General features: G+C 36.8%; 2 protein-coding genes across 3 annotated transcripts; one reads left to right on the top strand and one right to left on the bottom strand.

Moving 5' to 3' along the window:
- Window positions 1-2: 2 nt before the first annotated feature.
- On the bottom strand, window positions 3-17,242 carry zgc:161973. The gene is given in 10 exon segments (NM_001082806.1): window positions 3-562; window positions 4,942-5,063; window positions 5,183-5,316; window positions 5,397-5,479; window positions 6,958-7,081; window positions 7,151-7,348; window positions 10,305-10,535; window positions 10,596-10,700; window positions 16,917-17,012; window positions 17,107-17,242. Coding segments are annotated over 10 exon segments (1,464 nt in total). The 5' UTR covers window positions 17,217-17,242; the 3' UTR covers window positions 3-301.
- Window positions 17,243-17,629: 387 nt separating this feature from the next.
- On the top strand, window positions 17,630-23,960 carry thap4 (THAP domain containing 4). 2 transcript variants are annotated; one of them, XM_068224707.1, is made up of 6 exons: window positions 17,658-17,769; window positions 17,996-18,149; window positions 20,159-20,268; window positions 20,356-20,459; window positions 23,325-23,464; window positions 23,538-23,960. In XM_068224707.1, the coding sequence occupies exons 1-5, from the start codon at window positions 17,745-17,747 to the stop codon at window positions 23,439-23,441; spliced, it is 510 nt and encodes a 169-aa protein (XP_068080808.1). In that variant the 5' UTR covers window positions 17,658-17,744; the 3' UTR covers window positions 23,442-23,464; window positions 23,538-23,960. The 2 variants fall into 2 exon arrangements, with proteins under 2 accessions (NP_001122208.1, XP_068080808.1); NM_001128736.3 differs by having other exon boundaries at window positions 17,630-17,769; window positions 23,325-23,960.
- Window positions 23,961-25,374: the final 1,414 nt, after the last annotated feature.

The raw sequence follows: 25,374 nt of genomic DNA, 5'->3' as shown, positions 1-25,374 counted from the left end.
CATTTTGGTTCTACAGTGCAAGTTTATTTGCATAGTAAACAGTGCTACGTATTCTCATTCTTGACAATGAGAAACAACATGACAAAGGTGTGTAAACAACATTTACCAATTTTAAATTGATGAAAAATTAAGTGCTTTGAGATTTGCTGTTTTTTTTTTTTCATTTGGAAACGTTAAAGCCCTTGAAACTCCACAACAAAACATTTCAGATATCTCCATCAACAAAGAGCAAAAAATAAATAAAATAGGAAAATAAAAATATTCTAAATGATCTTCGAGCTCAAAGCACAATCAAAGTCATTCACCCCCAAAAGTGCTTTTTCACTTTGGCTACTGAGAACACAGTAAACAACTGCACCAAGAAGAAGTGCTGGAACTCCTCCATCCACACAAAGGTCATTTTGACCTTCCCCTCCGCGTCCTCATAAAGGATGATGAACTGCTCACCTTCGTACTCCACGTCCACCACTCTCGGATTACTGGACATCCTCACAGGTGAACTCACACACCAGAAGGGGCGCTGAGCCTCATCCAGGACTGTCAGAGTCATCATACAGCAACGCTAAAGGCAGAGGAACAAGTACAGAATGTTACGTTTCTCGGTGCAATTTAATCATAAAGTACAGTCACTAGTAGAGATGAAATAAAATGAGATGGAAGGAAGAATCATACTTTGAACCCAAGAACGTTGTGTTCATTCACAATGTTTGACTGTATGTATAATATAAATAATATGAAGGAGGAAATTTAATTTATCACTAAAACAGTGAAATATAAAGTTTTTCAGGGGAGAGCAAGTGATTTACAAAAAAACAATGTACGCAAGGAAACACACACAAAAAAAAAATGTTTTAGTGAAGTTGAATGATGATGAATGCATTTGCACAAAAACACAAACACGTTTGAAACAGAACTTTCACCAAGAAAGTTTCACCAAGAAACTCAAATATTTTGCCAAAGAACTCAAATGTTTTGCAAGAGTATGTCAGTGTTTTTCTATCCTGCAGGCTCTATCTACTGGACATCGTTAGTTTGGAATACACTACAGCCAAAATAAATAAATAAATAAATAAAAATAAAAATAATAAAAAAAGAACTGTACAATCTTGGTATGAGAGAGACTGTATCAAATCTTTCAATCCTGAGTTTGTACCTATTACTACAGTATTATGGTTTTTATTTTATTTTACTTTTTTGTTGGGTGGATCTCAGGCTGTTCAAAAATAAAAATGTTTAATAAATTAAAAAATTTTTTTTTTTATGTTTTAATAAGAATGAGAATACAAAGTTTCTTTTGGGAACACGATATGGTTGTGCTACGTCCCAACCACACTAGGGTTAGTGGGAGCAATAACAAGGTATAAATTAAATTTAGAAATAACAAATATAGGGTTTACCCCCTCTCATCCCCAGCTCAAAATAACCTTAACAGGTATTTAGCAAGCAATAACAATATTTATTTTCAAACTAAAGTTCCTGAAAGCATTTCTTCAGAAGGGAATCCAGGCCAAAATAATAAACAAAAAGACAAATAACTTGTGGGGAAATAATACCTTACTTACCTGCTAAAACAATGAACCCTAAACAAAAATCTCACTTTTTCCCCTCGCCACAAAACAGGAGAAAATGGGATTTCAACCTACTGCTTCAACTCTCAAACAACAACGACAAAAAAGAAAAAGAAAAAAAAAAGTGTAATAGAATTAAAAAAGCACACAGGCTCGAATGAAATAGGGCGAGCAGTTAGGAAAAAACTTTGTAAACTAATGAAATGAGTCAGTCACACAACACCAATACAACAGATAATGTGGGACATTATATAACGATGGTTTGTTTTGTAGACTATCGAAAAACAATATACAGTAGCTTAAAATGGGCTAATAATTTACCATAAAGGGCACATAGGTTACCCCTTTTTTCATATTTATTATAAGTATTTTGTGTCCCCAGAATGTGTCTGTAAAGTTTCAGCTCAAAACACCCATCAGAGTATTTATTATAGCTGTTTGAAGTGTCTTTAATATAGCTGGGAAAAGGTTGTTGTTGGTTTTTTTTTTTTTGCACTGGGCCTTTAAGGCTAGTCATCCCTACCCACCGTTCCCACGTGCCTGTCAGCAACATGCCTCAACACGCCTTCGGCTGCCTCAGGAAGCAGATCTCACGTAACATATGTGAGAAATACTACAGTGAGGACTTTACCAATCAGTATCTGATGCGTTTTTTGTGGAGTTGCAACCATGAGTTCACGCACACACAGCGTAGACACGCAGACACACACACATTGCACAGACACGTAGCGCAGACACACACATGCACATACATAGTGTAGACGCACACACACACACACGCACACACGCACACACGCACACACGCACACACGCACACACACGCACAAAGCATAGACATGTAGTGCAGACACACACATACATACATAGAGAGAGAGTGAGAGAGACACGCGGCTGTGCTGATGAAGTGAATCTGAAGTGAATCGCTGTACTTCAAACACGTGCACACGTTTTAAAACATGTTAAACTTGTAAAACTCACTCTTGATCACGTCTGAAGATGATTGATGATCCTAGCAAATTGAACAGACCTTTTATTCCCGGTTGTTTTGCGCTCGTCCTGTCTTGTCGATATGAGTATATGCATTACTACGGAGACATGTTAATGTGCGCAGCTGTCAATCAATATTGGTGGGCGGGGGGACCGCACTCCTACGTAAAGTTGCGGTCAATCTATATTGTTATGTTGTGAAATTTAAAAGAAAAAAAGGACTGGGTGTGTTTATTTCACCCCAATATGACAGTATATACACTATACTTACACACATGTATATCCAAACAGCTTGAAAAGTAGATTTTTTACCATAGGTGCCCTTTAAAATGGTTTTTAAAAATTAATTTTTAACCATAAAGCTTTTATTCTAGCTAAAATAAAACAAATAAAGAAAGAAAAAAAAAGAAAAAACATCAGACATACTGTAAAAATGTCCTTGCTCTGTTAAACATCATTTGGGAAATATTTAAAAAAGAAAAGAAAATTCAAAGGGGGCTAATAATTCTGACTTCAAATAAATATAAACCAAGATATATATATATATATATATATATATATATATATATATATATATATATATATATATATATATATATATATATATATATATATATATATATATATATATATATATGTATATCTCGCCTCACAGAAAGAAGGTCGCTGGTTCGAGCCTCAGCTGGTATTTCTGTGTGGAGTTTGCATGTTCTCCCCATGTTGGCATGAGTTTCCTCCGGGTGCTCCGGTTTCCCTCACAGTCCAAACACATGCGGTACATGGGAATTGGATAAGCTAAATTGTCCGTAGTGTATGTGTGTCTATGAAAGTGTATTAATGTTTCCCAGTGCTGGTTAGCAGCTGGAAGGGCATCCCCTGTGTAAAACATATGCTGGATAAATTGGTGGTTCATTCCACTGTGGCAACCCCAGATAAATAAAGGGACTAAGCCGAAAAGAAAATCAATGAATATGCATCGAAGATGTTGACAGATGTTTGATATCTCTGCCTCTGTTTATTTCACTTTTGCACACATTACATACAGTATCACTTTGTTTTATCTGCAGCACCACTGACTGTAAAATGCTTCCACACAGAACTTGAGCAAGTTTTTGGCTGGTGGAAGACCAAAAAAATGGCTCAGCAGCAGCCTCACTCTTTTCTATTTGGCTGTCCAAATCCATGTGAGGAGTTTCAAGTTAATAAGTGACGGGAAGCTATGCTAAGGCTAACAAGCCTATAGCATATATCTTGCTGTCTGCAAAAGACAGTAATGTAAACGTACCATATAACTCCCAAACTAATAATTAATAGTAATAATACTTTACATTTATATAGCGCTTTGCTGGACATTCAAAAGAGTTGACATTTTTTAGGGGGAATCTTCTCACCCAAAACCAGTGTGCAACATCCACCTGAATGACGTGACGGCGGCCATATTAAGTCAGACCACACATCAGTTGATTGGTGGTTAGGAAGCCATGATGGACAGAGGCAAGTGAGCAAATCTGGCCAGAATGCCGGGGTTAAACCCCTATTTTTTTTCGAAGGCTATCCTGTGACCTCTGTTTAACGCTGCATCCGAAAGACTGCACTCACTGAGCAGTATAAAGTCCCCGTCACTTTACTGGGGCGTTAGGACCCACACAGACCGCAGGTTAAGTGCCCCCTGCTGGCCTCACTAACACCATTTCCAGCAGCAGCCTAGCTTTCTCATGTGGTCTCCCATCCAGGTACTGACCAGGCGCAGCCTTACTTAACTTCAGTGGCGGACCACAAGAGAGTTGCAGAGAGCTAGCTGCCAGCAAAACACAGTACAGGCATTTAGCACAGTTAATAGTGAAATCTAATCGGTTATTCATTGCTCCCTACACCTCACAGTGCTGTAACTTGCTCTACAGAATACTTGTGCAAATTTAATTCATTCAAAAAGTGTTTTCTTTGAGCAGGTACAATTAAAGGTTCAATTCCAATATCTGACTGCCTGTGTTAAGACAAAATTGTATTCTTGTAAAGTAAAATTGTGGATAAAAAGCATTATCAATACATTGTGCTATCTAACTGATAAATGTTACCGAACCAAGAAAGCAGTGCGCACAGAAAAACAGCAAACAAGTTCTGAATGAAATTTGCAGTTAATACACAGATCATGTCTCCCAAACCAAGGGGCATGGTGAAATACTCTAACAACCCTAATGAATAATAAACACTGGAAATCTATCTAGTAAGCCATTTTGACTCGACTGTTCCCCATTTACACACAGCTTAATACCTAGTTCTCTATTTATAGACAAGATCTAAAAATAGCCAGCCAGCACAGATTAACCAGTCTGAAGCCTAAAAGTGGCCAAACAGTATGAATCAGGATGAATCGCATGTACAATACCTCAACATTTCCCTTCAGTCCCTCTGCTTGCCATGGTAGACAGATCCTCACCACAGGCATGTGTTCGGAAGAATCAGAGAAATCAACAGCGTTTAGCTGCACATACTCTCCTTGCAACCCCACTAAAAAACACAAGAACAATACAAAAGGTTGCTCATAATTGTTGAATAAACTAGTTTTAAAATTAATCAGTTAAATGAAAATGTACTACAAAATAATTATAGAAAATTGATGCCTTTACCTCTGCTGGTGTACAGTGGGGAGAAACGCTGACACATGATTCTGCGAACTGGATTGTGAAGCACAATGTGGAGTGTGTATCCATGCCGAACACAGTCAGGGTCCACAGCATTGTCTTCTGTTGGTATGTAGGGGCTATTGATGTGAATGAAGACACTATGTGAGATGTTTTCAATATACTTTTTGACTATATTGCCATAATACAAGTTTCATACCAAAATCTTGACCCAAGAAGACTCTTTTCAATCAGTTTGTGAAAGTGCAGGTTGATCATGATAAACGCGATTCTCCAGTTGCCCTGCAAACATCAATAAAATAAAAATCTGAAGTTCATGATTTAAACAGTATATAATGGAACATTATATTGGACAAAACTGATACTACGATATTTAGTTTGTCTGCAATATATATTGCATTATGAATACAAGTTTACAAGATCACATATTACTCTATTTAGAATGAATACCTATTTTTACATTTTGTATTGAACAAATACTAAATAATTGCATGGTTTTCTGTGGAATCTAACAGTATTGATGTAAACATGTTATAATATTAGGTAAAATAACACTGTATAGTGTAGAGTCTTTATTGTATAAATAATTAAATACGATTATTTTTGTTTTATATACCTTTATAACCTCTTGGTTTAAGTTTGCTTAAATCGAAAACAGTCTTAAAAACACATTAAAATGAAAAACTTTCACTCTATTTAAGGGGTTTCATTTTGCAATGGCTAAACAAATCACATGTTCTGAACTGACTCTGATCAACTATAATCTTGACATTACGTGTTCTGCAATGTGACTATAACAGATCGATGCTGAAATAATATATAGTGCAGTCCTACAGTATATGATGGTAAAACTATTGGTATATAGTTTACAGTTTACAATTAGTCACGCATATAGTATTACTTACTGTAATTAGAATAAAATATGCAAAATTCCATGCATCAAACCTAAAATCTACTCACCATCTTAACCTAAACCATACAGTAAGGTGCTAATTAATGTTATTTGCAATTTATTTTATAGTTGTTACGGTGTAACAATAACAGGAAGGATGCTCCTATAATCTAATAGAGGTCATTTTTATGTTATCAGACTTAATCAGACTTTTGATATATGATAGCCGTAATCTATCATAAAAAGTAAACTTACAACCATTGTGGCTGACAAGACAAATAAGGATCACACTGAAATAAGCATCATGTATTGTCCAGTCGCATCCGTTTAAGACATGATGCAAAAGTTAAATTCCAATAGGCTACATTTGTTTTATTATATCTTCCTAGCTAACATTATAGCTGCCAGTAGATGACCAGTGGAGCTCTGGTTGGAGCTTTAGGCACCACAAGATTTCAGCCTCCAGGGTCTTGTTGACTAGAGATGTGCTCCACTACAATACGTCTCACAACTGTAAAGTGCTTACTCTCCCACATTTGATAGCACAACAGTGGTTTTAAAATAATTTCTCTCAAAAGTAAATGTTTCTGTGCATGTTCCCTTTACTTAACAGCTACAGCTTTGTGCCTGTATTGGACTTAAAGGGATGGTTCATCCAAAACTAAAAATTCTGTCATCATTTACCCACCCTTCAATTGTCACAGATCGGTTTGCCTTTTGAACTCAAAATTTACAAATTAAAATGACAAAAAAGTTTTTGAGGTATTCCTTGACAAAAATGTATCTCAAAGTCCCTGACTTTCAGTGTCTGGAATAATATTCGTGGATATTCCAGAAATCCCATGACCTGTGGGAACCCTGAACATACCCGCCAGACGCCGATGATGATTTTGCCAAACTGCAGCAATTTCACAAGCCTGTCATAGCCAAGAAACACCCAGTGTACAGATTTATCTGTAGCTGTCTTGCAGATCAGAGAGCGCCACCTCGGCCTGCACATTAGACACGTTGGTCAGATTAGAGCAAGTATTATGCAAAAGATTTCAATCTGTTTTTCATACTTGTCTCCAGGAGCTCCCACAGGTCGACACATGATTCCATGAAGCTTCAGGCTATCAAGATTGTGCATCAATGGCCAGCAGCCATTACTCCAAAACACAGTAACCGATGAATCCTCAAAGAAAGTGTGTGTTTGCTTGTAGACACTTTCACGTCCATTCCTAAACGTAAGTGTGATTTCCCACTGAATGTGTAATCTCCTATAAAACACAGAAAACACAGGTGTAGCTCCTCACATCTTCCTCGACATTTCACAATAGCTTTACCTAGGAATGCATGAAATTTATCATACAAACAACTTATTGGGCAATATGGGTAAAAATTACATAATTTTTATTGCTCCAACAAATGAATATAATATGATAACCATCTTTGATAAAGTGTGATTGCTGGTAAATCAATAAATCAAACTGATGTATTTGAGATTCACCCACTTTCTGCAGAGTGACTGTTATTTTAAAACACGATCAAATGTGAACAACTCCTTGGCATTCTGAAAGTGTTTCTTCTCTGAGACAGCAAAGGACAGAGCGTTTGCACCTTCCTTAAGGATTTTGAAGAGGAAATCAGAATTTAACATCAAATCATGGTGAAGCCTTTCCCAGAGATGGGTTGCAGCTGGAAGGGCATCCGCTGCGTAAAAACTTGCTGGATAAGTTGGCGGTTCATTCCGCTGTGGTGACCCCGGATTAATAAAGGGACTAAGCCGACAAGAAAATGAATAAATCATTCTGAAGCTGTTTTAAAAAAGTATAAAGCATCTGTGCTATCAGCTAGAGTGTACATGGAGGGCTCTATTTTAACAATCTAAGCACACAATCTAAGGGCCTACTCACAATATACCATCCGTACCATGCCCAGGCCCGTTTCCCGGATTGTTTGAGAAGTGTGAGTGCGCCGAATCGGGCTCAAGCACGGTTTACTTGGCCGGCCCTGGCCCGGTTGGAAGAGGTGTGCCTGAGCCCGGTTCACTTGGGCTTTGGTACGCTTGTGTGTGAGTACAAAACGCGCCAAAGCCCGAAACTGAAAGCGAGACGTGACTTTTAAGGGGCTGTTTCATATGGATTTATTAATCATTCTTACTGTTCAGTGAACGCAAACTGCCGTAGTTTATTAAAGACGCAAACCCCTCACTGCACGACAGCTGCGCTCCTTCAGCAGACCTCCTCATTCCTGCAGCACGAGAGCTTTATGATTGTTTATGAGCGCCAAAAGTGGCGGATCTGTTCGGCGAAATATCTGACTGTGTGTCCCCGCATCCCTAAGGACTGTTTGGCGAAATATTTGACGGCATATCAAACGACTGAAACGATATAACTAGAGAAATCTCCACTGTGCTGCTGAGTGAGAGAGTGCTTTTCACTAAACAGCGCAGCAGCAATGACGTAAGCGTGCCGAAGCCCGTTTGTGGTGTGAGTGCGGGCCTTCTGGGGACACGGGAGGGGGGACAAGCGTGCTTTGGCCCGGTTCGAGGCAAATGTGCCTAGTGTGAGTACGGCCTAAAGCTGTCTCTCAACCATGTTCCTGGAGGACCACCAACACTGCATGTTTTGAATATCTTCTTTGTCTGTCACACCCATCACAGGTCTTTCAGTCTCTTCTAATGAGCTGATGATCTGAATCATGTGTTTTTAGTGAAGCAGACAAGGAAAATGTGTAGAGTTGGTGGTGTGTTTCAAGTATAACACGAGTATTAAACCAATCAGAGTCTCATCTGACATTCCCTTTCAAATTTTGTTGCGTTGTGCCATGGTGCATTTGCTATATACTTGGTGGACTTTGTAAGTGGAAACAAAACCATCTGCAGCATGAGGATAAAGAATGAACCATTTGGCCTCTTTACTTTCTCTTTTCTTTACTCTTATTTTCGTGGATAAGAAAACAGTTACTGAAGACATCCATTAGCTATTTAATTTAGTTTGTTAAGCACAAAGATTTGTTTCAAAACTATTTCTAAATTCAGTTCTGATTTCTAGCAAATGAATTAGTGAACAATAATAACGAAGTGTTTTAAAAAAAATCTTTTTATATCCATTTTTAATTTTTTGTTATATCCAAACACGTCCTATTCTTATGCCCCATAGGGTGACGCATACATCTCCAAAACATGATAGGTGAACAAATCTAAACTTGTTTTTATTAAAGCAAATATAAATATGCCTATTAAATGCTACCAATAATAATATTAATAGTTGGTGGTTCATTCCACTGTGGCAACCTCTGAAATAGAAACTAAGGTGAAGGAAAATGAATGAATGAATGAATGAAAAATAACATTAAACAAATGGAAATTGTCATGAATAAACAGATAACAGAGCTGGATTCAAAACCCAAAGGTGGATTCAAACTTAAAAGGTGAAGAAGGCAAGGGAGGAGGTAATGGTTGTTATATTTATGTAGAAAATATTCATTTTTGTAAATTTTTTTCCCTTGAATTTTTTTCATATGTAAAGATATTTGTGTCATGCTGTGTATATTAAGCAATGTGTACACATTTTAGACCTGCTCCGGCACATAATGCGTTCTTTAAACTACAAAAACTCTGCGCTGGACTTTAGACCAGCTTTTTGTTGGTCAATGGCACAGTCTATTTCAGTTGTCTCAAAATAGCAACGCGCCAACAAAGCACCTTAACACAACTCCTTTTCAGACCTGCAGGCCCATGAGTCCACAAAGTGGTGGAAAATGGATTGGTTATTTAAACAACGTGGTGCAAAATGTGAAAATGACAGCTGCACTGGTCTAAAATTAGCACCAAATTGCTCCAAACAGGTCTTGCGAGTGTTAATGCAGCTACTTGAAAACTATAAAAACTTAAAAAACTAAAAAGGCTAAACTTTGCAAAGAAATGCCTGTCAGTACCTCAGAAATGTTTTGGATGAACAGAGAAACAGAATTGGTTGAGAGAAAGCAGAGAAGCGACTGTTGATCAATAAAAATCTCACACTACTTTGCTCACATAGCAGAGACTAAAAATCCTGTTATGTTTTTATTATCATTAATGTTAAAATAAAGAATTTCTCGTAAATCTCAACTATGCCCCAAGTTATTTTGAGGATGTACGTTATTTGTGAGGACACACTTTAAACAATACATTTGTATAAAACTAGTTACAAGTATGACCTTTCTCTGCCTCATTCAAAGCAAATGTCTCACCTGAGCACTTCCTCAGTGAGAGCTGGCATGCCGGTGTGTGGGTTCTTGTGTTTTAGCTCTGTTTTCCACATGGTGTCCTTGTATCCTGCCATCTCCTTGAGCAGCATCTTCTTCCAGTATCCTGAAGGTTTCCCTTCCGCATGTGTGCTTCTCATGCCTTCTGCCACACTTACTCGAGGTCTCCACTTCTTCTTCTCAATCTCGGAAGCATACAACACAGACCACAGAGCACTGGACATCCATGTTAATATTTATTATTCCATATTCATACACTTTCTGTCACAAACTCACTTGCTGTTGGCCAGATCATGAAACCGCTTGTTGACAAAGCTGATATTGAACAGAGAGGAGGCATCCAGAGAGGAAAGAATCTTGAGGATGATCTCAGATGGCAACCTAAGATAAACACATGGTAGAGTAAGTGGAGTGCGATAATTTTGGCCTACAACACCTCTATTTAATATTTCAAGAGCAAGGGATGTTCAAGAGTGCAAGGCATTAAAAGGGTGGGGATACTACTTTGAAAAATGTGTGATAAACTTGAACATTTACTTGTGATCTTGTTAGTTTCATAATGTTTTTTGGTGAAGGTTCGAAATAGGTGAACTACCCCAAATAAAATCAAAGGCAATATTGTTCCAGTGTGACACTGTTGTCGTGACATCCAGTCAAACTGTTGTATATACACGTAGTACTGCAACATGTTTGGTAGTGATTCTGTACAGCTGGGATGCTATCAGCATGCATTGCAGCGGTGCTGATATACAGTCACATTGGAGTGCTACGAGTGTGATATTGCTCATATATACACAATACAGACCAAAAGTTTGGACACACCTTTTCATTCAAATAATTTTCTTTATATTCATGACTATAAAAATTGTAGATTCACACTGAAGGCAACAAAACTATGAATTAACACATGTGGAATTATATACATAACAAAACAGTGTAAAACAACTGAAAACATGTCATATTCTAGGTTCTTCAAAGTAGACACCTTTTGCTTTGATTACTGCTTTGATACTGCTTTGACTGCTTTGATTACTCCCAACAGTGTCACCAACAAAGCACCCCCACACCATCACACCTCCTCCTCCATGCTTCACGGTGGGAACCAGGCATGTAGAGTGCATCCGTTCACCTTTTCGGTGTCGCACGGTGGTTGGAAACAAAGATCTCAAATTTGGACTCATCAGACCAAAAGCACAGATTTCCACTGGTCTTATGTCCATTGTGTTCTTTAGCCCAAACAAGTCTCTTCTGCTTGTTGCCAGTCCTTAGCAGTGGTTTCCTAGCAGATATTCTACCAAGAAGACTTGATCCACACAGTCTCTTCTTAAAAGTTGTTCTAGAAATGTGTCTGCTGCTAGAACTCTAAGACTCTTTCTAAGACTGGTGACTCGGATGAACTTATCTTTAGCAGCAGAGGGGACTCTTGGGCGGTTTCTCAATATGTGTTCTTCCCCGGTCTTGTGTCCTCATGTTCTCATGTAACATCATCATCAACTGCCAATGTTTAGTTCCAATACTCAAGACCGCAAGAACAGAGGACATGTGAAAGTTCCCACGTGTTCTTGATATCGAGGACGCACTGATTTAGACTTGAGCATCGAACTCGCTTTAGAAGTCCCAGAAGTCATTGCGGCTGGAGGTCGGAAGCGCAGCATTTTATATAGGTTTGTAATAATTAAAGTTCAGAGATATAATTTTTTGACCTCAGGAGTTTACCTGAATAAGACAGTGAATATAAACATTACCATGAAAATCTTAATAAAGGTATGAATGCATTAAGGGTGTTTATTTGCTGAAATTCCTATAAAAATCAGTTTTATTTGTATTGTGCAAAGTGTATTTGTAAAGTCTTTATGCAGAGTACAGGGCTCAACAATAAGGACTGCCCGGTGGCCCAGGGCCAGCGTGAGAGACCCTTGGGATAGTAGAAAGGATCATTACTGGCCCGATTGGGACAGTGTTGCCTTGTCACTAAAGTTTAATTTGCCTGTGAATATTTGTCAATTGCGTGCATTTTAAGTTTGTGCTTTTAAGTCTTTAAATGCTATCTTCTCTGGTATGTCGTAAACACCATATTGCTTTTTAGTTCCTCTTATGTGATTTGATGTTGAGCATGCTATTTTGTTCCCATAACCTGGTGACAATCAGAACAGCAAAGAAACGGCAACATCAAATTATAAGGCTAAAAGAAAATGTCTGTTTATAACATCTTGGAAGCAGACATTTACGTGGAAACAACACGTCAAAAAATGAAGTAATGTTTTGCACTATTTGCCATCAGTTTGACAAGTCAGCCACCCTTTTTTTTAAATAATTTTGAACTGCAATAAAATACCTCCACATTTTCAATACTGCTCTTTTTGTTTGCATAACACTTTGAATTTTGCTCATTATACATTTATTAACATTTTTAATTATTAAAATATTTGATTCACAGACATTATTTTGACCCATTATTTAAAATATGTGACTAAAAATAGCTATTAACTTTTCCTTTCTTTTTTTTTTGGTGGGGCCAGTAAAAATTTTGGCAGGGCAAGTAAAAATCTAATCCACTGGCCCGATTGGATCAGTGGAAAAAATCCTTAGCGGTGAACCCTGGAGTATATATTGTAAAAAGGGGAAAAACAATAAATCGTTGTATGAATGCTGCAATGTTTAAATCATTTTTGGTTAAAGATGCATGAGGGTCTTGTGACCATCAGCAAGAACGCAGCATCTCGTTTCTCACAGAACGCGTTCTCCGTCCTCGCAGTCTCCCAAGTTCGTTCTTCCGAGGAGACCTAGCAACCTAGCAAGACCAGTCTTTACAAGAACACAAGTCCATTCTCTGCGTTCTTGGAATTAAGGAACCGCCCAGTGAGCCAGTTTCTTTGTAGCGCTTGATGGTTTTTCTTACTGCACTTGGGAACACTTTCAAAGTTTTCCTAATTTTTTAAACTGACGGTCCTTCGTTTCCTAAAGTAATGATGGCCACTCGTTTTTCTTAGCTGCTTTTTCCTTGCCCTAATACAAATTCTAACTGTCTATTCAGTAGGACTATCAGCTGCATATCCACCTGACTTCTGCACAACACAACTGATGGTCCCAACCCCATTTATAAGGCAAGAAATCCCACTTATTAAACCTGACACCTGTGAAGTTTCTATTCAGGTGACTTCCTTTTGAAGCTCATCAAGAGAATGCCAAGAGAATGCAAAACAGTAATCAAAACAAAAGGTGGCTACTTTGAAGAACCTAGAATATGACATATTTTCAGTTGTTTACATAGTCATGAAAATAAAGAAAACTCTTTGAATGAGAATGTGTGTCCAAACTTTGGGGTGTAACGGTACATGTATTCATCTCAAACCATCACAATACGAGGTCCAAAGTTTAGTTCATGTGCTACCATGACAAAAACAGTCAGTCCAGATGTGCAGTCACTGGAGTTAGACAGAAAAGACCACAGCAGTTCAACAACTGAGGAGCCATTTACAAAGAACACATCTTTATGTCTGTAACCATGACCCGTGACACAACAGTGCTCAAGAGTGTCCACTGCTCTTAAACTGACATAATGTATTAAAAATTAGCCCTGCTGTGAGTGAAAGTAGAAATTGTTATAATCATCGAAATATGGTGCTGTAAAAGACGTAAATGATACGAAGAGTTCAGATGTAAAAGCCGCTAAATGCCACTTCCACCAAAAATGGGATACTGTAATGACATTGAGTGAATGACTTTTAGGCATGTAGTACATGTTCAACAAATATTTTTGCTTGAAATCATCTGAATCCCAGCTTCAGCATATTCAGAAATAACAGTTTGTTGGCAAAAGCCGCTAAACTGCACCTACCTTTGACAGCCGTTTTATCCCCAGAGCCAATCAGAAGCGCGAATCGAATCATATGTTTTCAATGTAGCAGCGCGCTGATACGCCGGCTTTTATGAGTTTTATTCCACTCTCGATTTTAAAAGACAGAGTTTGATGAACTGGATGAGCCTGTCCGACTGTCAGTGAATGACAAATAAAAACGTGTCTTACCTCAAACTCTGTGCAGTAAAGGAAAAAGAAAACACTGTACACTCGGAAGTTAACATGCATTCATAAAGTTTTTTTGTGCAGCAACACTGCTTTGAATGAGTCCGATTTACTATAAATTAAACGGCAACTGCGTTTAACAAAAGACGGAGTTAAGATGCCGTTCTTTTACCCCACATGGATGCTATGAGGATAAACACAGGACCAAGACCTTAAGTAAGGTGAGAATGAATGAATGACAGCTTCTAAAATTGTCTAAGAGGCATCCACTTTTTGCCAAGTAGGACTACCTTGTGTTTTATTTGCTAATGTAAGCTATTTTTTAAAAGATGCAAATAATATATAAAACTTTACATTATTAATAATACTTCATAATACCTATATGTCTGATAAGCTTTTTATATTGATGGACAATGCACTGATATTGATGTTTCACAATGTTTTTACACTACATTATTTGAATTTAGCAAGCCTAATTTACAATGTTTAAAATGTTCTATTGACATTAAATCTAAATCCAAAATATCAGAAATCACACCAGATAGTTAAGATTTAATTCATGTTTTATTGTTATTGATTAATGCACTTACTTGAGATTTAATTCATTAATTTTCCTTCTGCTTTTTCCCTGGTTTATCACAATGGAATAAACCGCCACTTACTTGACAGATTTATGCGTTTCAGGTGGTCTGTGTAATGTGTTTTATGTTTGGTAAAATAATTTTAACTGAATCTTCATTTTCAACTAATTCTTGTCTAGATAGGTGGATTTTGAGGTTCTTGCAAAAAAAGCAGATGCGGATTTAGCTAGTTTTGACGCAAAAGAAAATCTACTTTGTTAAAAACCAAAGATTTGTCTGAAGTGACATTTATGAAAAAAAGTTATTTTATTTACTGGCTATTAGAAATGAAAATGCTCATTTTCAAGACAAGAGGCCTGATGAATTTTAAGGGGTTTGCATCCAAACTCTTCATGTCTCATCTTGTGAGCTCATATTGTGAGTCAGTCTGTGAGTAAGTGAGTGCTCTCTCTTATACATAACAGTTGTTCGCTGCACCTACTGTTATGGATAGACACATTGCTGCATTTTCATTATAAGAGATTTCAGGTTTGAAGCTGATTGAATCTTAAATTCAATACACAATTATTGTTTTTCTGTTGCTTTGGAAATGAATACACGATTTCCTAATTATAAAGTTTAAATTAGGTTTCATTATTGCGTTTATTTTTTCCTGTTGCATCACAAGATGCTTCTCAGTACTCTAGCTGATTGTGACAAAACACTTCAGCCTGTTCAAAATAAACAGAACAAGCAAGTACTAGAGATTTGTTGTTATTCTTGTTGTACTGTACCAATACTGAACTGAAACCGGAGCAGCTGGAGGAAACCCACGCCAACACGGGGAGAACATGCAAACTCCACAGAGAACCAGTGACCTTCTTGCTGTGAGGCGATTGTACTACCCACTGCGCCTCTGTGACACCCAAAATCCTTGTTCCCTTTCATTTTGTCTCATGTACTCAACTTTTTTTTCACCTTTAAATGAAAGGACAGTAGAGAGTATAGACAGGAAAGCGTGGGGAGAATAGAGGGGAAGGATTGGCATAGAACCTTGATGCGGGAATCAAACTCAGGTTGCTGTAAACACCGGAGTGCCATGTGATCCACACACCAAGGTGGGTTTCGGACCCAAGCCTTTGCCGTAACCTTGTCCGCGACAACCACTAGCACATACATATATACAAACTTGTGAAATACATAAATAGGCTAAATATATATGGCTGATTCCAGCGTTATGGATGTGACATTTGCAGTAAAAATTCAAAACATAAATTCGCAGAGAAAGTATACGTTAGCATTATGTTGAACCATCTGTTTATATTTTCCAAAACAACTAACCACAGAGTTATGGGATCAAAAAAATTCAATCTGTGAACATTTTTATACTTTAAATGAGGAAAATAAACAAGCGTCATGGATGTGACAAAAAAAGTCTGCGAGTTTACAGTATACAACATATTTCGTAGAAATTCTGTGAATTAAACTGCACAGACCAAAATAAATAATGCTCAACAAAAGGATAAGAGTTGGCTCTTTATAGAACAAAACTGATTGATTTTATTTTATTTTGACATTTTTGAGGGAAAAGCTTTGTTATGGATGTGACACTTTTTCGTTATGGATGTGACAGACGTGAAATTGCCATTTGTTTGACTTTGGTAAATCAAATATAATAGTTTGAAAACATGGACAGAGACATTTTAAAGTATTTTTAAAGTACTGTAAAACACTTGCCTGCGCAAAAAATGTAGAAACGGTTTCGCTATTTTGGTGAAAACATTTTTCTTTTCATGGCAAGGTTGACATTTTCATGGAATTGCTCATATATATATATATATATATATATATATATATATATATATATATGATAATAAATAAAGAATAATTTACTAGAGCGCCACCTACTGTACGTTTTAGTGTCATTTGTCCACGACAGGCCTTTTATCCACTTTCACCCATGCTTCTATACAATATTATAAATGTTCAATATTTGAAAATGGAATTACTTACCTCTCCAAATAATTTTCCTGCCAGTTGTTAGGGCTTTCTTCAAACACAGTTTTGCTCGTTTCAGTTTGCAAAGGATTCGACACGTGACTCTTCCGTCTATGCAAACACAAAATAATCATTCAGTCTATCGATGAAAATATTCGTGAGGCGTCATTTAAACCCACGTAATGAATTAACGAACGTTACTTACTTTCGCACACAGTCACCATTCTGAGCCTCCGCTCGAGCGGTTTGTTCAGTTTGATCAAGGCCTTGTCTTATAGTCCTGAGAAACTCACTAAGACCAGTAAGCTTAGCCATGATTAGTACAATGAGCTAACCTGCTGGCCTTTGACCTTACAAGATAATTTCGCTAGAGGGCAACATAACAGGCTGAATATAAACAAAACAATTTAAAGTTGTAATTTTCAAATTAAAAAATGTAACTGCTGGTTTTAGAATGATTGTAATTTTAGGATAATATTTTAAAACTAGGAATATAAGTTATATTAAACTGGAAACAAATTTTAAATTGCTGACATTATTTATTTGTTGTTATGGGCTACTGCTATTTATTATATATAAATTATATATTATATATAGCTGTTCAGTCAATAAATAAAATACTTACAATAATAATTAAATGAATTATATATAAGTGTTCCTTCTTTAGGTTCGACTTAATTGTGAAATAACTACATTTCCCAGAATTCCTATCATCTGATCAGGAAGTTGATACGCAGTGCGATGGCAAAAACAAACAGATAGTAGTTCTGCAGCCACAGCGAGAAATAAATGAAGTCTCACCTATAGCTACATTTCGTTGTTTTTCGTCTATATTCACTCGGAATGTCATGCCCATTCAATTACTCTGGTAAGACAGAACAACATGGCGATTTAACTGAGATTTATAGACACTTGACTACCTAGATTGTCATATTTTTTTCTACGTTAATGGTTATTTACCGAGCTATCGTTTGTAGGTCAAACGTCGAATGCATTAGCATTAAAACTAAGCCAAACAGTCAGCAGGTACATATGAGTGTTACTGCTGAGATATTTTATGAAATGTACTATAAGGTCAATTTTTGTTTCCCCAGCGGACCTGAACCCCGCAGTGCTGCCACTGGACTGGCTCCTGGGCACCTGGCAGTCCGACGAGCCTGGCGAGGGGTCCTTCCCCTCCATCGCACCCTTTCGGTACACGGAGACTCTTCACTTCTCACACGTAGGACAGCCTGTCGTCAACTTCATGTAAGTAACAAAAGAATTGTGATTTTTTTTAAGCTTTGCAGTTTAAGTCAGGATTACCATGGTTAGCTGAAACTAGAAACATAAAATACATTTTCAAGGTAACTAGAAATAAAATATAGTATAGTTCATTTGAAATTTTTTATAGTTTATAAATTTTTATTGACATATTTAATTAATGATGTGCAAACTATAAGCTATACATTTTTAAACAATATATATTATACTTTTTTATAATCTAATCTTTTTTTCTAATCTCAGCAAGATTGTCATCAGACAGGTCTGACACTCATGTTCAGTGTTTTGTAAAACAAGTAATATTGTGAAATTAATTTATGTTGAAATTAATGAATTTATTAATTTAGGTTTTTTTATGTCAAGTTCAACAGAACTTGGATAAACATTTGGCTTTAATGATTATGTAACAATTGCAGACTTAAAAAATATTTTAAATAAAAACAATTACCTTTACTTTACATATAAATCATATAAGTTGATTCGTTCATTTTCCAGGCTTATCTTTTTTTTAAATGAGAGCAGTCATACGTTAATGTTCAAAAACATCCATGAATTATAAACATTTCAGTTGAGATTTTAAAGGTTTAAGTTGAGGGAATATTTTATAGATATGTTCAAAATGCCCAGTGACTGTTAGCAGTTTTGGTAAATGTCCAAAATGAAAACAAAGGCGATAGTTTAGCAGTGCGACACTGTTGTCAAGACATCCAGTCTGTTGTACTAACACAATATCACACTCGTAGCACTGCAATACGGCTGTAAATCAGCACTGCTGGAGCCGAAAGGCTGATTTATATTTGTGCGTCGAGCGATCGGCTTCTGAAAACTTAGATGGCAATAGCTTATGTTATGGTTTTCTGTATTCAGTTCCTTCGCAGGTGTTTTGTTTTTTCAAAATGCTACCTTAATTTACAAGTAGCTAAAACTTGCTAATTAGGAGGCCCTAACCTAGTGGACATTTAGTACCTTTAATCATAAGGTAAACGCAAAACAACAGTTTCTAGAGCTGCTTCAACGGACTCGACACTTGTAAACACTCGCTCCAACAGGTTTACGGGGTTCTCAATCCCAACCACACTGGTCACAGCTACAAAGCCGACCAATCACAGAGCTTGGCTATGCATCGTTGCAACATGTAGAGGTGCATTTAAGTGGTGCGCGTCGCCGTTAGCCACGGTGAGGGCTATGCGACCGCACAAATGCTGTTTGGATAAAAGGGGTCAATCACACCAAATGCTCTTTTACATTCCAAAAATGCAAGGTTCACCTCACTGCCTTTTATGTTGACAAGAAAAAAAGAAGCTCTGTGTGCTTTTTATGTCACTGCGCAACAACTGAATCAGCTGCAGAATATGCGCGAGTGTTGCTGTTGATAATAATATAATTTAAAAATGTAAAAATATTGTAACATTCAAGATTTGTGAGTTATACAGCACCGAATAACTCAAAACAGCGACCGCTAGTGTCTCCTCCATCTTCAAAAGTCTCTGTAGTTGTCTTGATAACACAAACACTGCAGGCACCTCAACGGAAAACACGCCTCTGCTTTCATTTGATTGGAGAACGAAACGAAAGTCAGAGTTGACTTTTTTTTTTAACTGCAAGCGCACAACGGCAAAAACGCGAGGTACAGCAGGTGGTTAAAACACAAGGCACACAGGGCACAAAAGCAGCACGCAAAACGCTCCCTGTTGTTTGTAAATCATTCGAAAAGGCACCTCAACTGAAAAAAGCGCATTCGTTGTGAGCGGCCCCTATATCATCCTTAACTGCATGCAGACCAGCAGTGCTGATATACAGCCATATTGCAGTTCTACGACTAAGCAGTTTCAACCCTTTATCAGTAGAAGAACCATATATAATGATTTCATTAACATTAATTAAAACATATATCATAAGAATTCAAAGTCTTGTCATAACCCCCAGTAACATTCCAAGCTTTGAGCTTCATATAAAGGGATAATATAACATTGTTTGTAAATTATTTATTTCAGGTTTAATGCATTCCATGCCGAGAGCAAAAAGCCTCTCCACAGGGAGTGTGGATTTATCAGGCTTCAGCCGGGCACCAACAGGGTGGCCTTCATCATTGCACAGAACTCAGGTGCTTGATTTATGAAAATGTCCAAATCTTATAGGTCCATCCATGTAAATGTGCATCTTTTTAAGACCCTGTTCATGTCTCTTCCAGGACTGGTGGAGATTGAGGAAGGGGAACTGACCGGACAGCAGCTGACTCTACAAAGCACTGCTCTGGCCAGAACATCCTTTGCCAAGCAGCCTCATGTTCAGCAGGTCTTAGAAAACAAGCTCACCGACTTCCCCACTTTCATACTGTTCTCACAAAAGGGCATCAATTTTAGTAGCAGATTAACAGAGTAGCATAATTAAAATATGTCTCATGCTTTTAGGTGTTAGTATCAGTATGTTAGTCTTAAGAATATCTATCTAAGCTAGTGTGCTCCAAAACACTGACAAAATTCACATTTAGAAGATATAAACCTGCTATAAACATCCAAAGCTTGCAGTTTGTCACTTCCGCCTAAATAATTCTACGATTTGTTTGACGTCACCTCATACTTCAGTTTCTCATCAAATCATCAGTCCAATCAAATGCTCTCTAGTATCTGACCTGCCTCGCCCCCTTCAAGATGCTTCTCATTTGCTTTTCATTTGATGCCCTTGATCTTAACCGCTCTAACTGGCAGAGCTACTATTAAAAAGTGTCACGCTATTGGGTGTTTTTAAGGGGAGGAGCTACTATATGCCCCACCCTGCCATTATGTTCTAGTTAAGATCACTGTACATCAGCTATTCAATTGGCGGCCCGCAGGCCAAATCCGGCCCCCAAGCAATTTGTTCCAGCCCTCCAAATAGTGTCATTAAGACATCAAAAGTGAATTTAGTTCATTTAAAAAAACGGCCGCTATAGTTATGAAGTGACATGCGTCTGTTCAATACAGCATGAGCTGTGCAGTGGAAGTTGAAGGCTGCGCAGAGCGTGAGTTACCTAACATTAAGCGAGTGGCGCAAACAGCCGAAAACATTTGGATATGTCTGTAGAAAAGGCTATTTGTTCAATGCACTGATACCGTTAATAGGGATGCAACGATTAGCCGATTCCACTATTAATTCAATACTGTTACGTAATCTCAAAGGCTTCTCAACACTGCGGAACAAAACTGCTACAACTAAACAAAGTTATGCTTATACGCACACACGTTGGATTAACTATAGCAGCATGTCGTTCTTCTTTTTCGCACTTTTGCATCTTTACGCACACCAGTTCATTCATTTCAATGGAGATGTGCGCATATTGGGAGCGGTGCGCACATGTCTTGCAAGTAGGCCGACGCACTCGCACCCTCCAGGTGCACACAGTAGAAATTATCTCACGCGTTAGTGGTGAGAGTTGTGCGTGACTTTCAGTGCAATGTAAACAAACAATATGTTAGACGTATTACTACAAATTATTCAAATGATTATGTATGTATGAACGCAGATATTAACAACAGTTAATTTAAATTCTTAGCTAATATGTAGCTTAAATTAACATTAGACAAATACTATTTTTATTTATTCTTATATTTATTTATTTATTCATTTTTCTGTCATTTATTTTCATTGTAAATGAAAGTAGCAATATGTCAATGTCAATAGCAATAAACAAACCTTTAAAATTTAAGCAGTTTTCTTGTTATTTTCTAAACTAGTAGTGTTTTAAATTTAATAAAAACATAATAACGGTGATAACCGTGAAACCATGATTATTCTTCAGACTATAATCGTACAACCAAAATCTATAATCGTTGCATCCCTAATTGTTACGCCGTTTAAAACAACATAGGAATGTGTTTGAATGTAAGAGAAGCCTACTTAAGCAATTCACTGCTTTTGTTGTGCTTTGAAATACAACATTTAAATATGTTTTAAAAAAAAAAAACATTTTGTACAATGCAGTGATGTTATGTAGTTTCAAAATACAACATATCAACATTTTAATGTAGAAAAAGCCAACGTGGGTGTCTAAGGAGCAAAAATACAGCATATGGGCTGTTGGATGGATGCTATTGTGTCATCCTTTAGACTGCAAGTCATATCTCTCCGGCCCCTCATTTGGGATGCTTTTCATGAACTGGCCCCCATGACAAACTAATTGAATAGCCCTGCTTTACATCAAACTTTGGATAAAAAGAATAGTGTTAATTTATGTGCTTTTTTATGGAAGATTACAATGAAGGGCTATTTCCCTTTTACAACATAAAAAGCTAGTTAGTTGTTATTTTAAACTACTCTTTTATTGTCCAAATTTTACAAACACATCAACCAGATAAACATTTTACAAATGTTACAATATTTAAAATAATTCAAATTTATAAACTTGTGTTTGAGTAAATTTGAAATAAAAATCAGCAGCTTTTTGCTTAACTCTTAATTGATGCAAGTATGGCGCCGTGCGGTATCAAACATTGCATGAAAAATACACTATTAGAGCAGTTCCTCGAATCAAATATGTCACGAGGGGCATGAATGAATTCCCTGAACGAAAGAGCCAAACTGCAGTTTAAGTCCACCATTTAATAATTTGTCAAATAATTCGATTACTGATGTCCACGTAAACAGTCAGTCTTTCTCCCCTGTGTGTGTGTGTTTTGACTCTGAAAATCAGCGCATGCAAAACGACATTCCCATTTTTATGCAAATATTTTACAGACCATCCCTCTTTTGCTCCTCCGACACTCCCCCTATACAGAGCTGGACACGCCCACTTTCTAGACTTTTTCCAAAGTAGAGCTGTGAAAACACCCTGCAGAAACAAGGGGGTTTCATGGCCCTTTAATTATAAAAATGTATGTTAACTTTATTATAACCCCATTTTTGTATTAAGTGAAACTAAAGTGAACAGTTTGTTTACAGACGCACAATAGATTTTTTGTTGTCATGGTACATTTACCTAAATTTTTATCTTTTAAGATGCACTTCATGATTATATTTCTATTTAATAATTTTTAAAAATAATTATTTTATTCATTTTGTAATTTTTACAATAATTATAGAATAATTATAATGATAATAAAAATAGAAATAGCTGCTTGAGCGACTTGAATAGAAATAGAAATGTTGATTTGATGCTATAAAAACTCCTTTTTTTTAAATCAGATCTCTAGGCACATTCAGTTGCGTGCGGATGGACGTCTGGAGCAGACAGTGTGTATGGCTCTGGAAGGACAGCCTCTGACACAGCATTTGCACATCACGTACCGCAGGACTGAGTAACTCACTGTCATGTGGAAGAAAAGGTGTGTTTCTGAGCAGCACTTCAGTTTATGTACTAGTCTGACATCAAATATTGATTTTTATATTTTATTGCAGTCTGCAGGTAACAGTGATATATGTATGGTTATGAACGTCATCTAAAGAAGTAGATTTGCACTGATCTGGTCTTTTAAAAAATATGCTTTGGAAATAATGTTACAAATAAAAAGGTTTATATAATGTATATTAGAGATACTGTAATAAACCTATGAATGTCTCTTTACAAACTGAAATTGTTTTAAGGTTGTTTATGGCATATTTTGTTTTTGATGAGCATGTTTTTGTTTTTTATATCCATTTCTATAAGATTAAGTTTACAGATTAGATGTTATTAAAATGTCTACTAGGAATTAATTTACTCTCCAGTAAAAGTGTATGAAAGAGGAAACTTTGTATGTTAAACATGTTTAATAAATTGAACAACAATTCAGGGATACGTCATTTTGCTAATGAGTAATAAATGACAGCTCACAGACAAAATATTTGTTTGTTTTTTTTCTTTTCTCCTGTGAATAAATTGAGTGTGGACCTTCATGTCACTTGAAGGAATGTGATCACAGCACCATAGCTATCTGGAAGATTTGATTAAAAGAAAATATTTAAAAAGTATTCTCATTTTTAAAAGTACATATACCATTATAAAATATTTTTATAGTAGTATCAAATACACATTTATTTTTTCTTGATTAAAAGTGCAGTTGTTTTGTTTACTATGGGTAATTTCTAGTCAACAGTTAAATCTGCACTTTTATTTGTATTTTTGGCTTAACATTTTAAAATAAATAAATATTTAGAATTCCTAATGTTAAAATAGTTAAATCCTATCCCTTCTAAAAGAATAATAATAATAATAATAATAATAATAAATATAGCTGCAAACAGCAATTATCGGGACCAAGCAGCCCAGCGGCCACATCATAAACAAGCATGGCAACAAGCTACAGAGCAACTGGAACTCATCAAAACAAGCATATGCAGTCAAAAGTTATCAAATTTGTAAGTTTCATTATTACAAGCTTCTATGTTGTGGTCAGTGTGAGGCAACAACGATAGACTTAAAATTTGGTGTCATTATCTTTAACCATCACAGAGATACAGCCTCAGATGTAATTTGGCATCATGCCAGCATATTTGTTGTTGGTGTAAACTAAAACCTATCGACACAAATTCAATAACTTTTTGTCAGCATGGTCTGAAGATGATCTGAGTCAAATTTGGTGCAAATCAGCCAAATAATGTAGCAGTTCAAAAAAGAAGGTTTTTGACCCAAGGCTAAATGGCGAACAGGAAGTTGTTAATTAAGGCATAATTGGTATCGGTTATTCTCAGAACAACCCAAGAAATGCATCAAAAGTTATTAGCACTTTTAGAATTATTGTTATAACGTTTAACCAAAAGGTGCTGTTGTGACGAAACTTTAAACTCCTTTAGGGCTCAGTTCCGAAAACACAGGCTGCGTCTGAAACGCCTACTACTCAGTAGGTACTGCATTTGAATTTAAACATACTACTCAGCCGTTCGAGAAGTACGTTCCATACAGTATGAATGTGAAAAGTAGGAAGGGAATTCAGACGTACTACATCCGCCATTTTGTCATAGTCACGCAACCTACTTGCGTCAATTGTCGCTTCACTCCCATTCAGAACTTCGCACACAGGGCATCATGGGATAGCGCAGCGTGCATGGGATGCGCACTCCAGAATCTCACCGGAAGTACTAAGTCATCCGGGTACTTCTTGCATACTGTTTTTCAAATTCTATGAATTTGGACATACTACTCGGCTCGCATACTGATTTTAGCGTACAATATAGTATGGAAGTATGCGGTTTCAGACGCAGCCATACTGATCTTTATAATTCGCCAATGTGTCCGTAAAATAGAGCAGACATAATT

Source organism: Danio rerio, chromosome 2 (genome assembly GCF_049306965.1).
Source record: "Danio rerio strain Tuebingen ecotype United States chromosome 2, GRCz12tu, whole genome shotgun sequence".
NCBI lineage: Eukaryota > Metazoa > Chordata > Actinopteri > Cypriniformes > Danionidae > Danio > Danio rerio.
Note: the sequence above shows the minus strand (reverse complement) of the source record. Positions and strands in the feature narration are given on the sequence as shown.